Raw genomic sequence first — 21,580 nt, 5'->3', positions numbered from 1 at the left:
GTCGGCCCGACGCGCAAATTAATATAATCGCGGCTGGGTTACGTCCGCGCGCACACTCGCATTTTGGCATCGGGAGTGAAATGCGGCACTAAATATCTGTGTGGAGTGTTAATTTTATGTTTAAATGCATAATATTTGTGTTACAAAAGTGAAATGCAGTGAAAAAGTGTTAAGTTGGATTTCCGGGAGAGGCGACGTTGTGGTTCTCTCCCGGAAAGCATTCGAAAACCCACCTCTGAATTGTGTGAAAGAGGGTGTTAGTAGGTGAATCGGAGGTGTTCATGGGTAGAAGAGAAGTGATAAAAGGCGAAGACACGAGGTCTAGCTCTCTCTCTCATACGCGCTGGCACTAATCAAGTTGAATTGTGAGTGCAGTGACAAGCAGTGGCAGCCCAACTTCGGCAGGTGGACGGAGTTGCACGCACATGGACGGCTGGCGAGGGGTGGCTTGGACATCAAGGAAGGACGTAAGCTTGGAATTTCCCAACGCCCTAAAATTCCTTTGCAATCCAGATTGTCCCCCTCCGAAAGTCCTAGTGAACTCTCCACTAAAGGCCCTAGTGAATGCGCTGTTGACCTTCGCTCCGTAAATGACGGGCGAACGACTGGTCTTTCGTCACGGCCCTGCAAGATTCGAGTGCTCGCTTTAAGAAGATTGAGCAATAATTGTGAATCTTTGGTAGTTACTTGGCGTATCATTGAGCCCTAATTGAGACGGGTGGCCATTTGAATTAACGTATTTGATTTTATAATTGCCATGAAACGCAACTCTTGTGAGGTTCATGCAACACCATCACATTTGTTCATTGGAAAAGAGAATTGTTTTGTGTAATAATTATTTGTGAAGTGCTATTGATATTTTGAAGGAGAAGACGTGTGGTTAAATTTCATGTCGGAGGTGACGCCGTTGAATTATTGACAAAGAGTTGTCAGTTGTGATTGGGGTAATATTTTTTCTTGTGTAAAATTTTGGATCGATGCCATTTAGTTCAATAAAATCAGTTGTAAAAAAGATTTTATGGAATTTGCTATTATTTGCCATTGCCACAAGTGCCTTCAATCCATTTGTAAGTGAGTGTGCGCGTGGGCGCGTTCGAGTGGGGGATCTGATTTGGGGCCCTGAAAAGGTAAGTCAAAGTAGGGGCATTATTATATTTTGGGGATTGGAGAAATTTATTATCACATGTCCGGTGGAGATCGAACGGGAGTCGAGTGGGCGGCTCTCGCGGTTCGAACCGTTACAATGCATGACTTATATATGAACATACAACAAAGAGCTAATTTTGAGCTGGTATGGCCCTTAAGTTCGTATTGACCAATAGGCCGGAAAATGTTACTCCAGGTTAATAGCTCCCTCGACTCTTGCTTTTGGGATTTCACTAACGCTGATGTAGAACAGGGCTCAGGACCTTAGAGGACCCCAACTTCAGCCTGGAAGAACCTAGTATGATGCCAAGAGCTAAGAGATGGCATTTCATGCTAAATTTATTTCCCAGGAAAACAATAGCTCAAGAGATATGTAAGTTTCATCCCTTTAAATGGAGCATTTTTTTCTCTATCACAGAAAATTTATTGTCATTGCTTTAGGCATATTGAGCAACTACAAATATTACACATTCACTGACTTTCAAAAGGATATTTATTGATATCCCTTTCGCACATTTTAAAAGGTTAAAAATAAATACCAGAAAAAAGTAAACCACACCCTTAGGGAGGAGGTCGCCTTCTTTCCTGCCGCAATATGAGAATCGAATTATTTCCCTTTCATATCTTACTGCGGGAGTTTAAGAAAAATATATCAGGCATGGGCAGAACCTCATCTCCAAGGATTTGGAAGGGTTCCATCAAATTTTGAATAGTTCAAATCCTATCCTTACCTATAACAAGAATATTGAAGGATTGAATATTCATACTATGAATCCGAATTCCATTTCCATGCAATAGGAAATAATTTGATTCTTAATGATTTAGATACATCTGTTAAGCAGTGATGAATACCAGATAAGGTTAAAAATTAACTTCAAATTGCCTAATAAAGAGAAATGTAACAGGCAGCATATAAACAGCTGCAAGTGTATTGATACAGCAAATGCATGTTTACAAAAGTAAGAAAAAAAAATCACCAGTACAATTTTTTTGTTTTACGTCATACAAAAAATATTTAACTTAACTACCGTACTTATCTGAATATAGCCCCCCCTTTTTTTCCAAAAGTGCCTGTGGGAAAAGTAAAGAAGGGGCAATATTCAAGCATATTCTTTTAATTTTTCCCGAAACTGAGGCCTCAAAATTAGGTGGGGGACTATATTCAGAGGGGGAATATATTCGGAGAAATACGGTAATATCCATTGTTATAACTATGGTAAAATCATCAATAATTTAAGTAATATCAGTTAAAAATTAATAATTGAATCAAATGTGTGTGGTTACCCAGGCAGGGCTGCGGAGGTCAATTTTTATAAAAATCTGTCAAATTGTCATTTTTCATTTAAGTAAGTCCTTGAAGTGTTTTCATATTGTTAAAATGCGGAGTTTTATGGATCTGGGAGCTCAAGGCGAATGTTTCTGGGAAAATATTTTTTTCTTCTGAGAATTGGGGATCAGGGTATACATGCAAGGTTTGAAAGAAATACTTCATTACCCCTATGCATCTTACGTCCATGTACCTATTAACATTGAACTAAGATAATAAGGCACGGTAAAATACAGATGTTAATCTATCAACTAACCTTTCTGGCCAACAGTGGAGACTTCTGATGTGGACAGCTCAAGGCCGACTTCAAGGCTCAATGGTTCACCCACGTCACTGCAGGGTAGAAGTTCATCCATTACTAGGTCCAAACTCTCTGGCCCATTGTCTAAACCATGCACTAAACTATCAGTCTCTACAATTTCTTCATCTTTCCTAAGCCTGGACACTTCTAAGTCAACGATATCCGAAACCTCACCATTGACTAGTCTGCTTTCACCACCTTCACTTTGTTCATCAACTAACTTATCACTGGTCTTTTGCTGGTTCAAGATGTCCATGTGCATTTCACCAAGCTTCTCCACGACCATCTCAATGTCAAGAGACGGCTTACTTAACTCTTCTGCATCAGCCTCGCTCGGTAATTCATTCATTTTTTCCACTAACACATCGGCACTCTCAACCACTCCATCTACCTGGGCACTTTCCTCAGTCTCTTTGTCTTCAGTTAAATCAGAATCAGGGGATACTAATGATTCCTGTTTTTCTCCTGACTCCAAAATCCCATTTTCTTTCGTCTCCATTAACATCTCTTCTTTCAATGATGACTCACCTTCCACACAATTATCAACAGGAATGGCCACATCATTTTCTTCTAATCTCAGAACTTCATCATCACAAGTCTCCGGTAAATCTTCAGATGGACCAGAAATCAGATTGGAGTGCAACACAACACCGGATTGAAGGGCCTCTTCTTCAACTTTAATACCTTCCTCTCCCACTGTTTCAGGTACTCCTGTAACACCAGAAGATATGGTTTCTGGGCAGATAGCCAAGGAATCATCATGGATAGCAAGGCCAGCGGCCACCAATTCATCTGCAATACTGGTTCCATCTGCCTTCAATAGTGAAACCCAAAGACGTGATTCACCATCCACTCCATCTATGACCTTAGACTCATCAGCAATGCGGTAGTGGAAGATGCACGTGCATTTTTCATAGGCAAAATACTTGTCCAAAGAGCTCTCTGGGGATCCTGGTAAGGGCCATATCCCATCTACAGGGGTTATGCCCTTCAAGGCACATGCTATTGCTTGAGGAGATTTGGTCTTGAAGCAAGGGTCAGCCTTCCAAACTTGAGACTGCTTCAAAGATTCACGATTTCCATAGTCAACGTATTGCACTCGGACCTGTAAGAGATAAATATGATAAACAAATTTATTTCCCAAGAGAATAGTAACTATTTTGCCATGCTTCCAATTCATGCCTCTCATAGAGGATACGGTGATAAAAATTTTCAGCCTAAAATTATGCACTCATTCTATAGTTAGTCACCCAGTTCCGTAGTCATTGTTCACATAAAATATGTTTTGAAAAATTGTATCTCACATTTCCAATCCTTTTAATTCCTTAAATACAGGGAAATTAATTGGTCATTTATTTACCATAATCTGTACTTATTAATCCAGATAACATTATCTAGATTGCATTCTTCATGGCAGTTGATATACTTAAATATAATTCACACCTTGTTTTCAGCAATAAATTCACTAATAACTCGCAGCGGATAAAATATTTTTATTGTAAAATAGAAGAGACAAAAACCCCAGGGGGATAAAAAACTTAAATCAGGGAGACAATATGGAATCTAGAGCTTGAATATTGCTTGCAGCAGTAGATTTTTTCAAATTATGACTCGACTAAAAAAATCCCTGCTCAAACAAACCTAGCATACATTCATCCTTTCACCTGGTGGGAAACCCCAGAATAAAGTTTCCATCCTCACGACACAAAACCCAAGAAAGTACCTCTTCTCCATAAATGATTTCTTCAAGTTACTAGACTTCAAAACTCATTTCTACATTCATGACTTCTAGTAGGACTTTCCACTGGTCACTCAGCATTTGTGGCATAAATCTTACATTGTCACCAATGCAGCAGATGTACAAAAAATACTGCCCAAGACAGATAGGGGCAAACATCAGCAGTGTAACCCCGTGGGAAAACTTGAAACAGACACTCGTCTTGCTATGTCTGGAAAGATTAATATCTTCTCTCTTGCAATCAATTCCTCTTCCCAGAATATGATTATGTTACAACTGGAGACACATAACAAAACATTGGCAGAAATATTAACTCTGACTCAAAGGCAAACCCAAAAAGAATTATCTGAGATTATGTGCTAAAAAAATCCTCATTCTTTCCATTATTGCTTCTCCTTTCCCAACGCTCTGTTTACAGAACACACGTCCTTAGAAAAGTGTGCAAAAATACAAAGCATGACCCTCGATCAAATTCAAAAAGAAAGATTAAACATTTCTTAATTCCATCTGCATTGCGTATTATGCCATGACAGGATATTACATGAATTACAACATGGATTTCATCTAACCCACAGGAATTTAACTTGTTTAACACTGTTGACTTTCAGTTAAATAATAAGATAATAATTTCAGAATAAATTCAGCAATAACAAAGATGCCAAGCTGACTCACAAATAATATAAAGGGAATAATGGTTATCAATGTGATAACAGAAATTGAACGCAAGAATCCTTTGCTCAAGTCTTCTCTACAAAGTATCTTTTATTTAAAAACTACCTCGCATCACGATAACAGAGGAAATATCATAGTGTAATTATTAACGCAAAAAGTAAAGATTATCTCATTCAATGTAAGAGAAAAATACAAGACTCACCATTGAGTTTGCACACATTTCCTCAACAACTGCTCGGTAGAGGCCACCATCTTGAACAAATCGTGCAAGTACTGGTGTCCCAATGGCAGGTGGCCATGGAGAAAGAGGTTGCTTCTTCACTTTTTGAAGAGATTCCATGTATGGTATTAGGTCTTTCGCCCACTCAATAGGTTGTACATAAAATCGGAAAGGGCTCACAAACCAAATCACTGACACATCAAGGCTCTGGTCAGCAGACATTGCAGCTCTTAAACCAAAACCATTACCACCAACAACCTGAAGATGAAATAATAAGAAAATAATGGGTAAAATACTCCCTTAATACATGTGTAATACAATACTTAGTCTTCATTTCCACAATTCATAATCACTAACCTTCAATCTGATAGGTTGGTGAGAGAATAAAAAAAATGGAACATTGGAAACAGCGAAACTTTTGTTTTACACTCCTTTGATCTAGGTTTTCCCAGATATAGCATTTTTTTTAATTCCTGGTCAAGAGTAAATACCTTAAAGGAGCAATGCTCCTAAATACTTTGCTGAGTTTGAAATATAAAATTGTAGAAGAAGTCTTTTCAGAGCGTAAAATATGGGTTTCACTGCGAATTCCACTAAAACTAAGTTAAAAATATAAAATCTTACATTGAAAACTATAAGATGAAAGTGTAAAGGCTGCTTTACACGGTACATGGAATTGCGCAGTCTGACGTATGTGTGAAGGCGCAATCAAAATTGGGTCGTGTAAAGCGGTGAATTGCTAGAACACATGCGAGAATGCGTGGATGCAAGACGTCAAAATAGCCCGTTCTAATTTCATTCATGCATTCGCGCAATTCCGTGCCATTTTAGAAATTAATGCAGCGCTAACCAGCGCAATTCCGTGCCCCGTGTAAAACGGCCTGAAGAATGACTAAATGGAGGCAGAAACTAACCTCGCCAATGCCTCCAAATTGTGGGTTAATACTTTCTTGGCTGCCACTGTGCCTCAGTAAAATTTCCATGTGGTCACTTTCAGTTGCTTTGCAAACAAACAGAGCTTCCAACAACACCTCTGGTTCAGACACAGCAGTTTCAAATTCAACCTCTTTATCTGGATCAAGAACAAAACCATCTTTCATCCCTAAGAGAGAGCACGGAATAGCTTGAGCAGGATATTCCAACAGAGCAGGAATCAACTCCTTGATACCACTCTCTTCCACTTCAGCTTCATTCCCATAGTCAATAAATTTCACATTAACCACAAATCCTGAGCCAGTTTCCTTGACCTTGGGTTCATCCAGAACTTGTGCTCTATACCACACTGAATCTTCTGAGTAGAGGGCAGCACAGAACATGCCTGGTCTCAACCCAAGCATCCTCAGGGTGCTTTCGCATGGCGGAGCAACTAGTGGGGGACAAAAGGGGGAAGTTAGAAAAACCAGAGTTTAGCCAAAATGTAGCAAATCAACAAAATATGTAACATGATGGCTTTGATCTTCCCAGGCTATGACTAATTATTACACTATTATTAACTTGAACTTACTAAGTACAGAATTATACGATCCAGATACAGTAGATTCCGTTTAATGGGTCCACCGGTTACTTGGGGCAGCCGCTTAATTGGGGCAGATCTTAAAGAACAGAACCCAATAGAGGAATATCCCTGAGTATTCTCCGCTTAATTGGGACAGCATGCCGCTTTATTGAGCCATGAGTCGGTGACAAAGACCCTATACTAGCGACGAAATTAAAATTTTTTGTTTTCAGAATACTATTTTTTTTAATTTTCCTCCTTTGATTTACTCTTATTTTTCACAAATGTTCCTATTCTTGCCCTTTTTTGAAAGATCTTGTTGTTATACTATCTGCAAGAGGATAGGACTTTTATTTAAAAGGACTTAGTAAAAGACATTCATTCAGCGTCGCCCGAGGCTGTGAAAAATATTTTTAACAAAATTGTTTTAATTTTTAAAAATTATAATAAATTAACTAAACTCACTGATTTATTAATCAAATCAATATTTTAATAAACTATTGCATTATAAACATTCTTTAGTCTTCTTTCTATAATTTCAACGTTTGTTTATGCCCATATACAGGATAGTTCGCCTAATTGGGGCAGCCGCTTAATTGGGGCAAAGTGCACAAGTCACGATATGTGCCAATTAACCGGAATCTACTGTATCAATAAAAAGAAAACTGAACTATGAAAACTCAGGTGATAAAATGCTAAGATTTTTAAGGCAAAGTGCAGAATATTTGTTTAGTAATGGACATAAAAATTCATCCATGCAGTTGCCACCATGTACTCACAAATTCATTTCTCTATATCCTCGAAATTCTTTAACTTTAACACAAAAAGCATTAGTTCCAAGAACTCTACATACCCTCCTCTTCTTCCTCCTCTTCCGTACACATTATAGCTAGTTTGTTCATCAGCGCTTGAAGTTCTTCAGTTGAATCTTTGGGTTGGCAATAAAATTCTTTCCGACTGGCAACGTACACTATCTCCACATCCATTGTTGAGCCCAAAATTATTTCAGGGTTGGGAATGGCAGATGATTGATCCTGATTACATGCATTAGCATCTGTCTCGGTAGCCTAGAAAAATTATTATATTATAATATGATGGAATAATGGAAAAAACAATATGGTATGGGAAGGAAGAGTTTTAGCACACTGAGAAATGAAGATTACTTCAATTAATGGAATGTATTAAGAAAACATAAAACATTAAGTTCAGAAAGATTATAAGATCTAAGGAAATGTCAACAGCTAAGATTTATAAAATCTGAAAACGTGATTTTTTTCAACACTCAAAAATCTTGGACAATAAAACACAAACAATAGGAATTCCATTGAATGGCTGAACAATGAATGCAAAAATAATGCAAGAATAAAATTATAATGAAAAGAAACAATAATTTTCTCTTCTCGAATAAAAAAAAATAGTTATCAATGAGAAAAATGCTCCATTAAACTCAAAAGTAAATTACATGAGGTAAAGTTAGGAATTCATAAATTATAGGCTCAGGATGATTATTATGTTTCTCACCTCATCGGAGCCACCAAACAGTGAATTTATACACTCCCCGGTGTCCTTGTTCTTCAAAATAACCTCATAGCATTCGTTCTGCTCCGATGACTTCTTCACAAACATAGCTGTGTACGAGTTCTCACCAGAGGTCACTTGAATTTCGAACTCTACATCCATTGCTTCTGCTTCTTCACCAGTATCGTTACCAACACCCATAAGACAACAGAAAATTGCCTGTGAAGGCAGCATACGCATATCTCCAGGAAGCTCTCTTAAGGAACCTTCAGCCACTGTACTCTTGTTACCATAGTCCACAAATTTCACTGGCAACCCTGCTTCACTGGGTTCACCATCTACCAAAGCCCTATACCAAACCCCATCCTCTGAAAACAGTGCAGAACAGGGCATTCCTGGCTCCACAGAGGTAATACTTATTTGGCTGGCTTTTGGTATCTTTGCTTTACTGGTTCCTTTAGCTGAAAGCAATCAAACCAAAAGAAATTAGACCAATGTTATTTTAAAAAAAATAAATATTTCATGCTACCAGCTACTCTTATAACAATCACAAACCTTTCTCCACCTCAGCTTCACAGATCAAAGCTAATTTTTCCATAAGAGATGTTAGTTGATCAGCTGTGCCTCGAGGCTGGCAATAGAACTCTTTGCGGCTAGCGACATACACAACATCAACGTCCATACTGCTGCCAATTTCAACCAGAGGCTTTGGTATGGTTTCTGCACCATCAGGTACAGTATCGCCAGAAATACAAGAGTCAGATGAGGCAGGAAGCTGTAATAATACGTAAATTACATAATTAAACACTTGAGTATGACATACAAACCCTCAACAGACATGAAATAATTTTCCAAATTTTGAGGGTGTAATAAAATAGAGAGGAACAAAATGTCTACTCATAAGGAGGGGGCATGCAAAAAACACCAAAACTGAGTCACGCTGAAATAAATAACTCTAGCCAACCACTTTTTCTATGATCAACTTAATAGCTCAATGAAAGTGGTGACTGGTTAAAGGATTAAAAATAACTAAACACAATGATCTTGTTATGTTGGCCAATGGCTACCATTAAATAACAAAATATAGTCTAAGAAAGTATCAATTTTAAAAATCTTCATGAGAAAACTGATAGGGATAAAGAAAGGCAAGGGCAAAAGACTTATACATATACCCGGATTAGTTTTGGAGGCTTTCAAGAGCATCTGCATATTGCACTTTATGCACAGCTGCTCCCGAAAGCCTCCGATACTAATGAATCTTGATGCAAAAGCCTATGTTTCAAGTTACGTAGCCTGAACATAACTGCCAGCACGACTGTTGCAGAAAAGTAAGCAATAACATTTAGAATTGTCTTTGTTGCAGCCTCCACAAAATATTACATTTTATACAGGAATCGTAACTGTGCTTCTATCACGCTTGGCGGTCATATTCATACTTTTACTAAAGTAAAGAAGAATAATTGTTCTCCACTATGCACTTTGGAGCTATCCCAAATTTTAAATAAAATCCTGGATGGATATGTTAATACAATCCAACTTCACAATGATCCTACCTTCGTAGAGTCATCCTAAATTTCCTAGAAAACCTTCACCTAGATTTCGCACTGATAACACATGCAAATACAGGGGATAGCATTAGATATGAAAGCAGCTACAGTTTTTGGACGCCTTTTGCAATTATACCTGAACATTAGTAAAACTTCATTACAGACATAACAGTATGGAATAAAAGCCTCCACCAGTTACAGGCCTTACAACAGGAGTGAGGTACACTAAGTAGGAGATTTCTCAAGAGTTCTAATAGTTTGTTCTCAGTAGAATTACCTAGGGTAGCTATTTCTACAATCTGTAGTGCACTGAGATGGCAGTGAAAAGAACAATGAGCACAATCTCTCAATGCCAAGAAGAGGTTATGGCCCACAATTGCCACCAACTCACATTCAATTATAGCGAAACAATCAAACTTTCAGAATCTCATGGATGAAAAATCGCCTTTTAGCTACAAAGCTATGATTGTAATATTACACCTATACAGCTATTCCTACTGGTTTATTAAGGCTGTGAATACAGAAAGAAATGTCAATAGGTATAAACAAAGTTGTATTTACTTTTCAAATTCATATGGCACTTCCTGACGCATAACAAGCTATTTGCAACCTTTCAGCTGTAGACTGCAAGTGGTGAGAAATAGGAAATCCTCTGGTGTTTATTATGAATGAATCTATAACTATCCTGCAATTAATTACCTCGTCAGATCCACCAAAACGGCTGTTCACAATTTCTTCCGTCTCCTTGTTCTTCAGCAGCACTTCCACACATTCATCTCCACCATTCACAGACCTCCTCACAAAGGTCACACTGTAAGTCGCCTCCCCAGACGTCACCTCCGTCTCAAATTCCACATCCTTCTCTTCATCCTCGCCTTCTCCCAACCCCACCAGAGAGCAGCATATTGCCTGAGCAGGCAGCGAGCATAACTCCTTCGGCAATTGCCTCACATTCCCTGCAGTCACCTCAGACTTGTTGCCATAGTCCACGAAACTCACAGCCAACCCATCTTCAGTAGCCTCGGTGTCCACACAGGCTCTGTACCAGACACCATCTTCTGAATAAAGAGCTGCACATGGCATGCCAACATGCAATTCTGATAAACTGACGAGGGGTGCTGCTTCAGTCTCCACACTAGCAGGGGCGATTTCCTTTTCAACAGCTGAAAGAAAATACAATAAGCACATAGAAAGCACGTACATTGAAGGTCATTCAAGAATTGAGTTTGAAATATGACGAAAATATCCAAGGCTGAGTGGAGTGAGTTACTTCCACTCAAGGGATAAGTGTTTTCACTCGCAGAATTAAGTTACTAGACATGCCAGCAAATCTGTCAGGCCATTACTGTACACAACACTAGAGCCAGAACAATAACTGGCTTTGGTGCTAGCACTGGCCATAGAAAGTTTCCACATTCCTATTGTCACTGCCTGTGCCCAAGTGTAAGGGGCTTGGAACTTGTAACTCAAGCCGTTAAAGATTTGCATGGAACTAAAAAAGAAAGGATATGTGATAAAAATAATCTTTCTGGGACTGTGGAGATTATCATCAAAAATAAAGATTCAGCATTTTGGACTTCTTAAATAGATCTTGGAATTATTAAAAAGGAGAATTATTGTCAGGAGTTTTTCCAATTAGGGTCATTCCATGTCAGTTCATCCAGGCACGACACCCACCGACTCGGATTTTGATGAAACTTGCCAATTTTCATCCTTCCATGCTGGAATGAAACAGTGTAAAATATTTCTTGGCTATCTCTAATGGTTTTTTTTCACGACCATTTGAAGTTTGGGTGAAACTGCAGTTTTTCAATGGATGCGGTCTCCAGAGGCACTTGTGCCTCCAGAGGGAAATAATTTGTCTTAGCCATAGTTTTCATCCGATTCTTATGAAAATTTGCATGTTTACTATAGAAGTCATGAGGATTCCAAAATCTTATTGAAAAATATCCTAAGGAATATTGGAAATTCTCTAAACTCGTATGTTTCATAAGATTTTAGAAAATTTTGCGTCAAAAACATGGTTCTATAAAAACATCAAATTTTGACCTGAGGCAATATCTGAATCAAGCTAAATTATTTTTTCTAATATTCCTTAAGGTATGACCCACCACCTGTAAAAATAAAATTCATGGCTTTTTGCTTGCTTTGTTGTTAAAAAAAATTTTATGCAAAAAAAATCCTTTTTCACGACTCTGGTCGTCAGTGTTGGGTCCTCCTCCAAGTGTGATGAAATGCTTGTGTTAACTGCTTTCTATATCTAAAAAAATATTTACAACATGTATCTAGTGCATAATACATTCAAAAATTAAAACATTTTTTTATGTGCAGGTTGTTTTTCTCCCAATACGAAAAATATATTTTTGAAATAGAATATTTTAAGGAATTCATAGCACTTACCCATCATTGCTGGGGATAACTTGATTGTTGCTATATAAAACACATCAAAATAAAGGATGCATGTCAATACAAGTCACCTTTCTCCATTTTGTATTGACAAAAAAACTTCACGAATGTGTTTTACTTCAATAATGTTGCACAACTTATAAATGAACAATTACAATATATAGTCACTTTTGTCTGTGCATCAGTTTGTAGTTAAATATGATAGTATCCAAGGTCTTCACTGAGGCCTATCTCTGAGAAAGCTAATATTTCAGTTACACTAGAGTTACATTTGGTAATTCCAGTTTTCCTTTTAAATCCAACAGCCGTCGGTTCACACGTTTAATGTCTTTCTCTGAGAAGTAATAAATTCGTCCTGAGCCTCTTGTGGTAGGAGTTTCCTCATAACAAATGACATTATTTACAGGAACATTGTAAATATCTTCTTTCTCTTTTGGCCAGTAAAATGATAAAGAATTTCACTTTTATATCAAATGGATCAACATCGACATAAGTAGCCCAAAAAACCAGTGATTCTCATACAAGCAGGCCACAAAAGAATTAGTACAAGTTTTTGTCAAAATTTCTTCCCTACTTGGCTTTATCAAGAAATTGTGGACAGAACTGTATGTGGTATCAAAGCTAATTTTTTGTCGCAATAATGTATAGAAGAATGGTAGCTACGAGTACCTGGGATTGTTTTTACAAGGTACCAGCGAGTTTTTTTATTGTTGCCGAATCATTGATAATTGTTCTTTTTTTAAAACGTAAAATGAAATTTTGTCCACTTTGTACTTGCAGAACTCAAAACACCTTTTTAATGGAAGTCATGGTATTACCCAGATCCCGCTGAAGGCTTTCTCTTGTAAGAATGCACTTAACTGTTCCACCTATCCCATCACATGGAGATTTCCCATGACTAGTTGAAAAAAAGACCAAGAAGCATGCAAGTCAAAGTCCTGGTGATGATGGCACAGGTTTATAAAGTTTTTACAGTACTTATATTGACCAGCACAACCATCACTGAAATATTGCACTTCCTTTATTTCAAGGAACTTTTCCTTTAAAAACTGAGTGACTATTTTTTGCGTTTCAAATACGAAAGCTACATCATGTTCTAGATCGTCACAAAATACACACAAACTTGACACACACAGATCTTTCTTCAGCTGTCCACGAGTATAAATTACCACTGGATGTAGGGAACAACCATCCTGATTCCAGTGATGACCCTGAACCTCATCTTGTATTACATAATGGTAGTTTTCACCGAAATCCAGCAAAACAATGGCTTCATCTGGCTGTAGGTTATTTTTTAGTTCTTTTAGGTATCTCGCCTGGGATTTGTTTATGAAGGAATGTGGGAGAAGTTTTTCCAGATTGTTCACCAGACTATTGATGTATTCATCCAGAGTCACTGTTAATCTAATTTGTTGGGTTCGATACGTTGTCACCCATGCACTGTATGTCACTTCATCTTCAGGGTCCTATTCGTCATATTTACTTTTCAGATGTTCCTTCAGGCGTTTGTCATACATACATTCTGAACAGTGCCGTACCATGCAATCCCTGTTATCTTTGGAACATACCAAGTAGTCAAATAGGTCGTTGTAGGTCTCCTCTATAGACCATCCATGGAGAAGAAGTGATGCATTCTGATGGATAGCACAGACACACACAATGGGTTGCAGAGGAGCCTGCCAACACGCACCATTTAGGCCGCAACAGACAAAATTTTGAAAACCCTATTTTTACATGTGGGAATTCAAATTAAAAAGCTGCATACAGCTCGTTTAGGTTACTTGGAAGTAACCTCTTTTGCTTGTGGACATTTTTGGACACACTCACCTTATCTTTCATTCCTGGCATAAGGCGTGAATACTCGTAATTTTGGTAAAATGACTGAACTAAGTCCACTGCAGTTTGTTCTATGTTTTTCCCCCTCCTTGGATCTGGTATGGATATGATGCCTTTCATTCTTAGAATTCCGTAGTATGCTGAATTGTATATTCACTAACATTAATTTTGGTGGCTACTTTTTTCCTACTCCATGAAGTCGGAGCTAGTGTTAGTAGCTGAATTATCTCTCGCTGAATGCCTGCTGTCACCAGTTTTTCTTTTAGTAACCCAACTAGCACATCCATATCACTCGCTTTATCAAGAACTTCTGAATCATGCTCTGGAAGGAAATCTTTATCCAGTACTTTGAAAACCTTTTTGTTCAAAGTAGAACAACATTAATGAGGTAAAAAACATTCGTGAAGTTTTTTGTCAATACAAAATGAAGAAAGGTGACTTGTATTGACATGCATCCTGTATTTTGATGTGTTTTATATAGCAACAATCAAGTTATCCCCAGCAATGATGGGTAAGTGCTATGAATTCCTTAAAATATTCTATTTCAAAAATATATTTTTCGTATTGGGAGAAAAACAACCTGCACATAAAAAAATGTTTTAATTTTTGAATGTATTATGCACTAGATACATGTTGTAAATATTTTCTTAGATATAGAAAGCAGTTAACACAAGCATTTCATCACACTTGGAGGAGGACCCAACACTGACGACCAGAGTCGTGAAAAAGGATTTTTTTTGCATAAAATTTTTTTTAACAACAAAGCAAGCAAAAAGCCATGAATTTTATTTTTACAGGTGGTGGGTCATACCTTAAGGAATATTAGAAAAAATAATTTAGCTTGATTCAGATATTGCCTCAGGTCAAAATTTGATGTTTTATAGAACCATGTTTTTGATGTAAAATTTTCTAAAATCTTATGAAACATATGAGTTTAGAGAATTTCCAATATTCCTTAGGATATTTTTCAATAAGATTTTGGAATCCTCATGACTTCTATAGTAAACCTGCAAATTTTCATAAGTATCGGATGAAAACTATGGCTAAGACAAATTATTTCCCTCTGGAGGCACAAGTGCCTCTGGAGACCGCATCCATTGAAAAACTGCAGTTTCACCCAAACTTCAAATGGTCGTGAAAAAAAAACTATTAGAGATAGCCAAGAAATATTTTACACTGTTTCATTCCAGCATGGAAGGATGAAAATTGGCAAGTTTCATCAAAATCCGAGTCGGTGGGTGTCATGCCTGGATGAACTGACATGGAATGACCCATTACAGTGGAGCACACCAAATCTAGACTCAGGAATTGGGTCATGACGCATTTTGGATTTCACCAGACTTCCGTGGTAACCGAGGTAGTAACCAGTATAATCAGAGGGCCAGCAACTTTTTTTAGGGGAAATCGATAAGTTACAATAAAATGACGTGAAATTTAAATATGATATTAATTTGCCAATAATTTACGGCTAACAGGAAAATAATAGTTTCTAATTTTACAAGCGGCCTTATTCAACCACTAACAGTAACACAAATCTGCTGAGTGAAAAGAATGCACATGCTGCGTATAAATAAATTTATAACAGAATATCGAATATTTAATATTAGTAAAAAAAATTAATAAAACATTTTTAAAGCATTAAAAGTCCCTTGCAATCCTGTGTAGCAAGGTTTTCGAGGTGACCTTTGCGTCGATTCATCTTCATGACGACAGTTTCACCACCATTGCAGCTGGCGTTTTCACTTTGAACCTGAAGATGCCAGCTGCAATGCCGGCGAAACTGTCGTCATGAAGATAAATCGATGCAGAAGTCAACCTGAAAACCTTGATACACATGCTACACCACTCCGCAAAAGTCTCCATCATTACTTTACAATCTATTTCATGTCAGATATACTATAGTTCACTGAGATAACTTTTATCTACATTGCCAATTTGGGTCCCATTTTCCACAGATAAAACAAGGAGTAATTACGTTGAAAGTAGGAAACAGTTTCAGCAGGTGAGGACGTGTGCAATTATTCAGTAAAAGTTGTGTTTTCCAAGACATTGACGAAGAACGCCACAGAAATATTGCTGGATTATATGTGCTCCGGGATTAAGGAATTCTAGATTTGGGGTGCTCAAATGTATACACAATTTATACCCTTAACAAGAGAATGTAATATTATTGAGAAATGGAGAAAGTTTCATTACCTCCAGAGGCACAAATTGAAGCCAATTTCTCCATAAGAGCCGTGAGTTGCTCAGCTGTGCCCCGAGGTTGGCAATAGAACTCTTTACGGCTAGACACAAACACGACATCGACATCCATGCTACCACCTATTTCAATGGCAGGCTTTGGTATGGTCTCCACTCCCTGAGATTCAGAGCTGTTCCCATCATCGTGACCAGCCAAAACAGGAACCTAATAAAAACAGAGGAAAATGCAAATGAAAGGAAGGCTAGATGTAAGTATGCCACAGGCTAGTTAGCCGCAGTTAGTAGAAAGAAACTTGTAACACATATTTGCACTATCTAGACTTTTTTTTGGATATCTCCACCAAAATAACTACTACTTCCATAAAAAATAAGATTGAAATCAATTAATGAAATTATTCGACTCACATCAAAGGATTTAACAAAGCTTAAAAAATTTTCTTTGGGTGGGGAAACAAAGGGCAATAGGAGGATAACTTATCAACACATGGTCACTTGATAGGTAGTTTTGACATTGTTTTCACTTTCATGGTTCAATCATACACTATGTTTTTTTAAGAAAAACAGCTAACCAACCCATTAAATTTATGAAGTAAGATGTACAGAGAACTGAATTTTTGAAAGAAACTATTTATCATGAAAAAATTTTCTATTTCCTTTGAAATAATAGCCAAATTCATAATCACATTTAACCTTCTTACACTGGGAGTAAGTTAGTCCAGGTATATGCAGTTATCTTACAGCTATCCCACAATCAATAAAAAAAATTAGATTGCATGCCATAATCTAATCATTGATAGGGACAAGAATTTTGATTTGATGACATCAAAAACATAAATTTTTAACATGTAACTTGATGAATTTCCAAGAAATATTTACAGAATTAATTTCACAAGCTTTAATCGCATCACTATCACCACAGATGATTACCTCCTCGTCAGAGCCACCAAAACGGCTGTTCACAATTTCTTCCGTCTCCTTGTTCTTCAGCAGCACTTCCACACATTCATCTCCACCATTCACAGACCTCCTCACAAAGGTCACACTGTAAGTCGCCTCCCCAGACGTCACCTCCGTCTCAAATTCCATATCCTTCTCTTCATCCTCGCCTTCTCCCAACCCCACCAGAGAGCAGCATATTGCCTGAGCAGGCAGCGAGCATAACTCCTTCGGCAATTGCCTCACATTCCCTGCAGTCACCTCAGACTTGTTGCCATAGTCCACGAAACTCACAGCCAACCCATCTTCAGTAGCCTCGGTGTCCACACAGGCTCTGTACCAGACACCATCTTCTGAATAAAGAGCTGCACATGGCATGCCAACATGCAATTCTGATAAACTGACGAGGGGTGCTGCTTCAGTCTCCACACTAGCAGGGGCGATTTCCTTTTCAACAGCTGAAATAAAATACAATAAGCACAGAGAAAACATGTAAATTGAAGGTCATTCAAGAATTGAGTTTGAAATATGACATATGAGTGTGAATATTACCCAACTACATATCATCAAAGTTTTACTGTAATGGCCGGAGGCTATTCTCTTTCAATGCCTTCTGCTATGATTGTTTTTTTAGTAAATGTTAATGATCGTATTAGCCAGCACTTACAGAATATGTAATAACTGTTGAGTCAAGTCGTCTACCAAGCAGTTGCTGTGTATTGGTAAATAATGGTGTGGTGGATGCATGTTGCCATTACTTCCTTGATATATTGCAATAAATGATTTATGGTTTTCTTTTGATGAAAATTATATTCTGAGTGGGCTACAGATGACGGTGAAAAAATGTGACTGCTGAGAGTTAAATACTCAAACAAAAAACAAATAAATCAGAGGACACAACGGAGGGACTTAGAGCCTTAAGTCATAATTGCACTTGCTAATGTAATCTGGATTATTTGAAATCTAAATAAATATTCTACATCATTATATCAGTATGTTGAGTTAGCCACTTATACTCCCCTTAGGAGTGCCATCAGCCAAAAACCTACACAAAATGTTGGGGAGAGGCTTTAGATGTCCATGAATAAAAAAGAATCTTGTTGGCCACAATTGGGTAATTAATAAAAATTAAACTTGTTTCTCTAAACTTAAGCTAAATCAAATATTAATCACAAACTAGAGCTCAAAATTGATTCATTTGACATTTTATGGAAAAGAAGAAGTGCTGCTTTGGCAGCTATGTTGCACCTATTTCTCCACGTACCTTTTTCCTCAGCAGCCACATCAGGAACAACATAATTTTCAGACAAAAGCAGGGATATTGTGTCCACTATTTCCGTTTGTTTTGTGAGTTGAACAAAGAAATTAATCCGGCTCTCAACAAAGACCACACTAACTTCTTCAGCAGACCCAACTTCAATATTGAGCGGTTCAATCTGGCCTGACGGAGCAGTAGTAGAGGTGGTGGGGACAGCTTCCTCCTCGGGGATAATACTAGGCGCAGGGATCACTGACGGAGCACCATCATCCCAATTATCACCAGAATCAGCCACCTAGATTTTTGGATACAAAAGCACAGTATCAAGTAGGCAATCATACTTGAAGATAGGGATGGGTTGATTCGGATATTCAGTTTTTGGTTCACCCCATACCCAAGACAAAAATAATTGGCACTGAAATTATTTTCTCAAAACCCAGTTAGAAAGCATTTCTTAATCATAAATTACATTACATATATAAACACATTCGCTGCTGTGGATATCAATTGACGTCCTACCATTATCATTTGCAAAGCTACCAGATGCCAATTGACATCATGAGTTACTTTGTGTTGATGTTGCTTACTCAAAGTCACTGTTAGCCTCAGAAAATACAAAATTACATCCCGTTGGATGTCAAGGTTATCTCCTTACACACTTAACAGCCATTTCAGGACTAACAATTTGGCTTTAGTGACGGCTCATCTGCAAAAAGATCTCTCTTTCATCAGAGGTTCATCTGCTCATTCCATCTATATTTTATTCCTTATTGCCACATAGTATGAATGTCTTAGTGCCTCCACTATGTTACTATTGACAACACTTCACTATATTTCACGAAGCCAAAAACACTACGCAGCAGTAGTGTGCTACTCAGCATGGGAAGGAGCTTGTCAGAGGATTTTGTTTTTGTTTGCAATGAATTCCCATTCTTTGGTTAGCTACTGCCTGCATACCTATATTCTCTTTGGTAAAACAGTGGGCGCATACGTCCAGCAGGGGAATAAAATATTTAATTTACATACATATAAATCTTTATAATGACAGAATAATTTTCTTTTCTCTATAATTGCAGAAACCCTCCTCCCTTCAAAATTTTTATTCCTCATACGGGATTTCTCTAACAGAAATAATTAACTTTGTAGTTAGTAATAAGTGAAATATCTTTTATGACAAACTTCTTGAGAAGATAAATTTTGTTTTACAGAGTTTTTTGCTGCATAAAGAATGTGATTTCTAATGTAAAAAAGGTATCTAAGCTAATTATTCTAAGCCCTCAGAAGGGTGTTTGTTATTGCTGAAAAAAATATGAATATTGTTTAACTTAATCTCAAATAAAATTTCAATTTCGCAAGTAAAAGATAGCAAAATCAATAAAAAACTGATGATCATGACATGATAATAGGGCATCTTCTCTATGAAGTGATAGATATTTTAAGATCCTGATTATAAAAAACATTTTCCCTGAAGTTTCTCCACATTTCATTTTTACTGACAAGGAGACATCGCCAAAGTGATGTTCGGGATCTGGATGCGGATGTTATTTTCTAAAACTATATCTAGGTAAGGCAGAAAAAGTGTCACGGCATTCTTCCACATAGGCCCTGGTTCGAGAGATATTCGCATGTAAAGATTTCGTGCAGCATGACATCCCTTGAGTAAGCTCTCCCTCTGAACTACGGCCGTGGCGGTGTGGTCTAGGGCGTTAGTCCCCTAACCTGTAGTCGCTTTCGTGGGTTCGAGTCCCAGTGTCGGCAATATTTTTCTCCCTTCTAATTTTTGAAATAGCCATTACATTTTATCCCCATTAGTTTTATTTAGTTAGTTCGCGAATTTTTAAATTTAATATCAATTTATGGATTTTAAACGAAACTCTGAATTGTGCCTTACCACGTGAGTTAGAGGACGCATATAATTACTTGCACGTGAATTTCCGTGTAATGTGCACTGATGCACACTTCTGCTTCGCATCAATTAACTGACTGTACATCTATTCATGAATTGTTCCCCGGTTTTTGACGCGTGTGCATCCACTTTCAATGTCTTTTTTCCATTTCTGAAGCACCAGTATTTTCCGGCTTCAACGTTTTTTATTCAAAATATCATTTCCACTAGGCACTCCCTCCATTAGGTTTTCCTTCACAGCCCACCCACTGTCTTCCCAACAAATCTCGATCTTTAAAACCGAATGTCCTTCCACTCATGCCTCACTTATGACCTGCCTTCTAGCATACGTACAATTCTTCTTCTATTTCACTTGATGAATGTATAAATAAAAAGGTATGTAATAGAATCTTGATCTATCGTTTTGCAAGGGGATGGGTGAAAAAAAAAAAAAACGATGAATGCGGGAATGTTTTACTGGGTTGCCTATGCAGCAGGAAACCCAAGATTTTGACGAGTAATGGGGAACTTGCATGAATTTTTTTTATTTCATAGGCGGACAGAAAATTATTTTCTGAATACAACAAAGAAAACCGCATTTAAATCTCAGTTTTCCTTCGCGAGATATTTAATGATAAATATAACGATTTTTAAAGCGCGGGAAAAACTCCCTCACCCCCCAAGCCACTGCCGACGAAGCCTCGATGACGTCAAAGGTGCCTAAACATCACGCGAAGCTATTGTTGTGATTGTTTGTAATAGTTTCCAGCAGTTGTGAGTGCTACGTATGTTAGACGTGTTGATTATTTTATATTTAAAGATAAATATCCGACGATAGAGGCTTGGAAGCCCTCGTATTTTGCATTATTTATAATATTAATATCTGAGTAAGGGCATAAAATATAAAACTGGAGCAGTTAAACCAAAAATTTGATAATACCTAAATAACATCGTTGTAGGAGTCTGAGCCACGGCCATTGGAAGGGGGATACGTTAATTGTAAGTTGATGTTATCGACGGCATATCATTCATTTAAGTATGTAATTAGAACGATTTTGATGTTTACTAATGTCCGCTTAGCTTTTATATACAA

The 21,580-nt window shown here is 37.6% G+C and overlaps 1 protein-coding gene across 3 annotated transcripts in view; it reads right to left on the bottom strand.

The window, feature by feature from the left end:
- The window catches only part of LOC124164376 (tudor domain-containing 6-like), a 53,602-nt gene that overhangs the window by 15,696 nt on the left and 16,326 nt on the right, over positions 1-21,580 (bottom strand). For all 3 annotated transcript variants that reach the window (XM_046541683.1, XM_046541685.1, XM_046541684.1), the window contains 10 exons: positions 18,609-18,897; positions 17,336-17,802; positions 16,403-16,613; positions 10,664-11,127; positions 8,973-9,192; positions 8,421-8,878; positions 7,753-7,966; positions 6,319-6,770; positions 5,387-5,662; positions 2,730-3,879 (listed from right to left, as the gene is read on the bottom strand). In XM_046541683.1, coding sequence (XP_046397639.1) covers positions 2,730-3,879; positions 5,387-5,662; positions 6,319-6,770; positions 7,753-7,966; positions 8,421-8,878; positions 8,973-9,192; positions 10,664-11,127; positions 16,403-16,613; positions 17,336-17,802; positions 18,609-18,897 — 4,201 coding nt within the window. The remainder of the gene's footprint in view (positions 1-2,729; positions 3,880-5,386; positions 5,663-6,318; positions 6,771-7,752; positions 7,967-8,420; positions 8,879-8,972; positions 9,193-10,663; positions 11,128-16,402; positions 16,614-17,335; positions 17,803-18,608; positions 18,898-21,580) is intronic.

The sequence above is a fragment of the Ischnura elegans genome, chromosome 8 (assembly GCF_921293095.1).
Source record: "Ischnura elegans chromosome 8, ioIscEleg1.1, whole genome shotgun sequence".
In the NCBI taxonomy this organism is placed as follows: domain Eukaryota; kingdom Metazoa; phylum Arthropoda; class Insecta; order Odonata; family Coenagrionidae; genus Ischnura; species Ischnura elegans.
The sequence above is the reverse complement of the archived record's forward strand: the minus strand, read 5'-3'. Positions and strand labels throughout refer to the sequence as shown.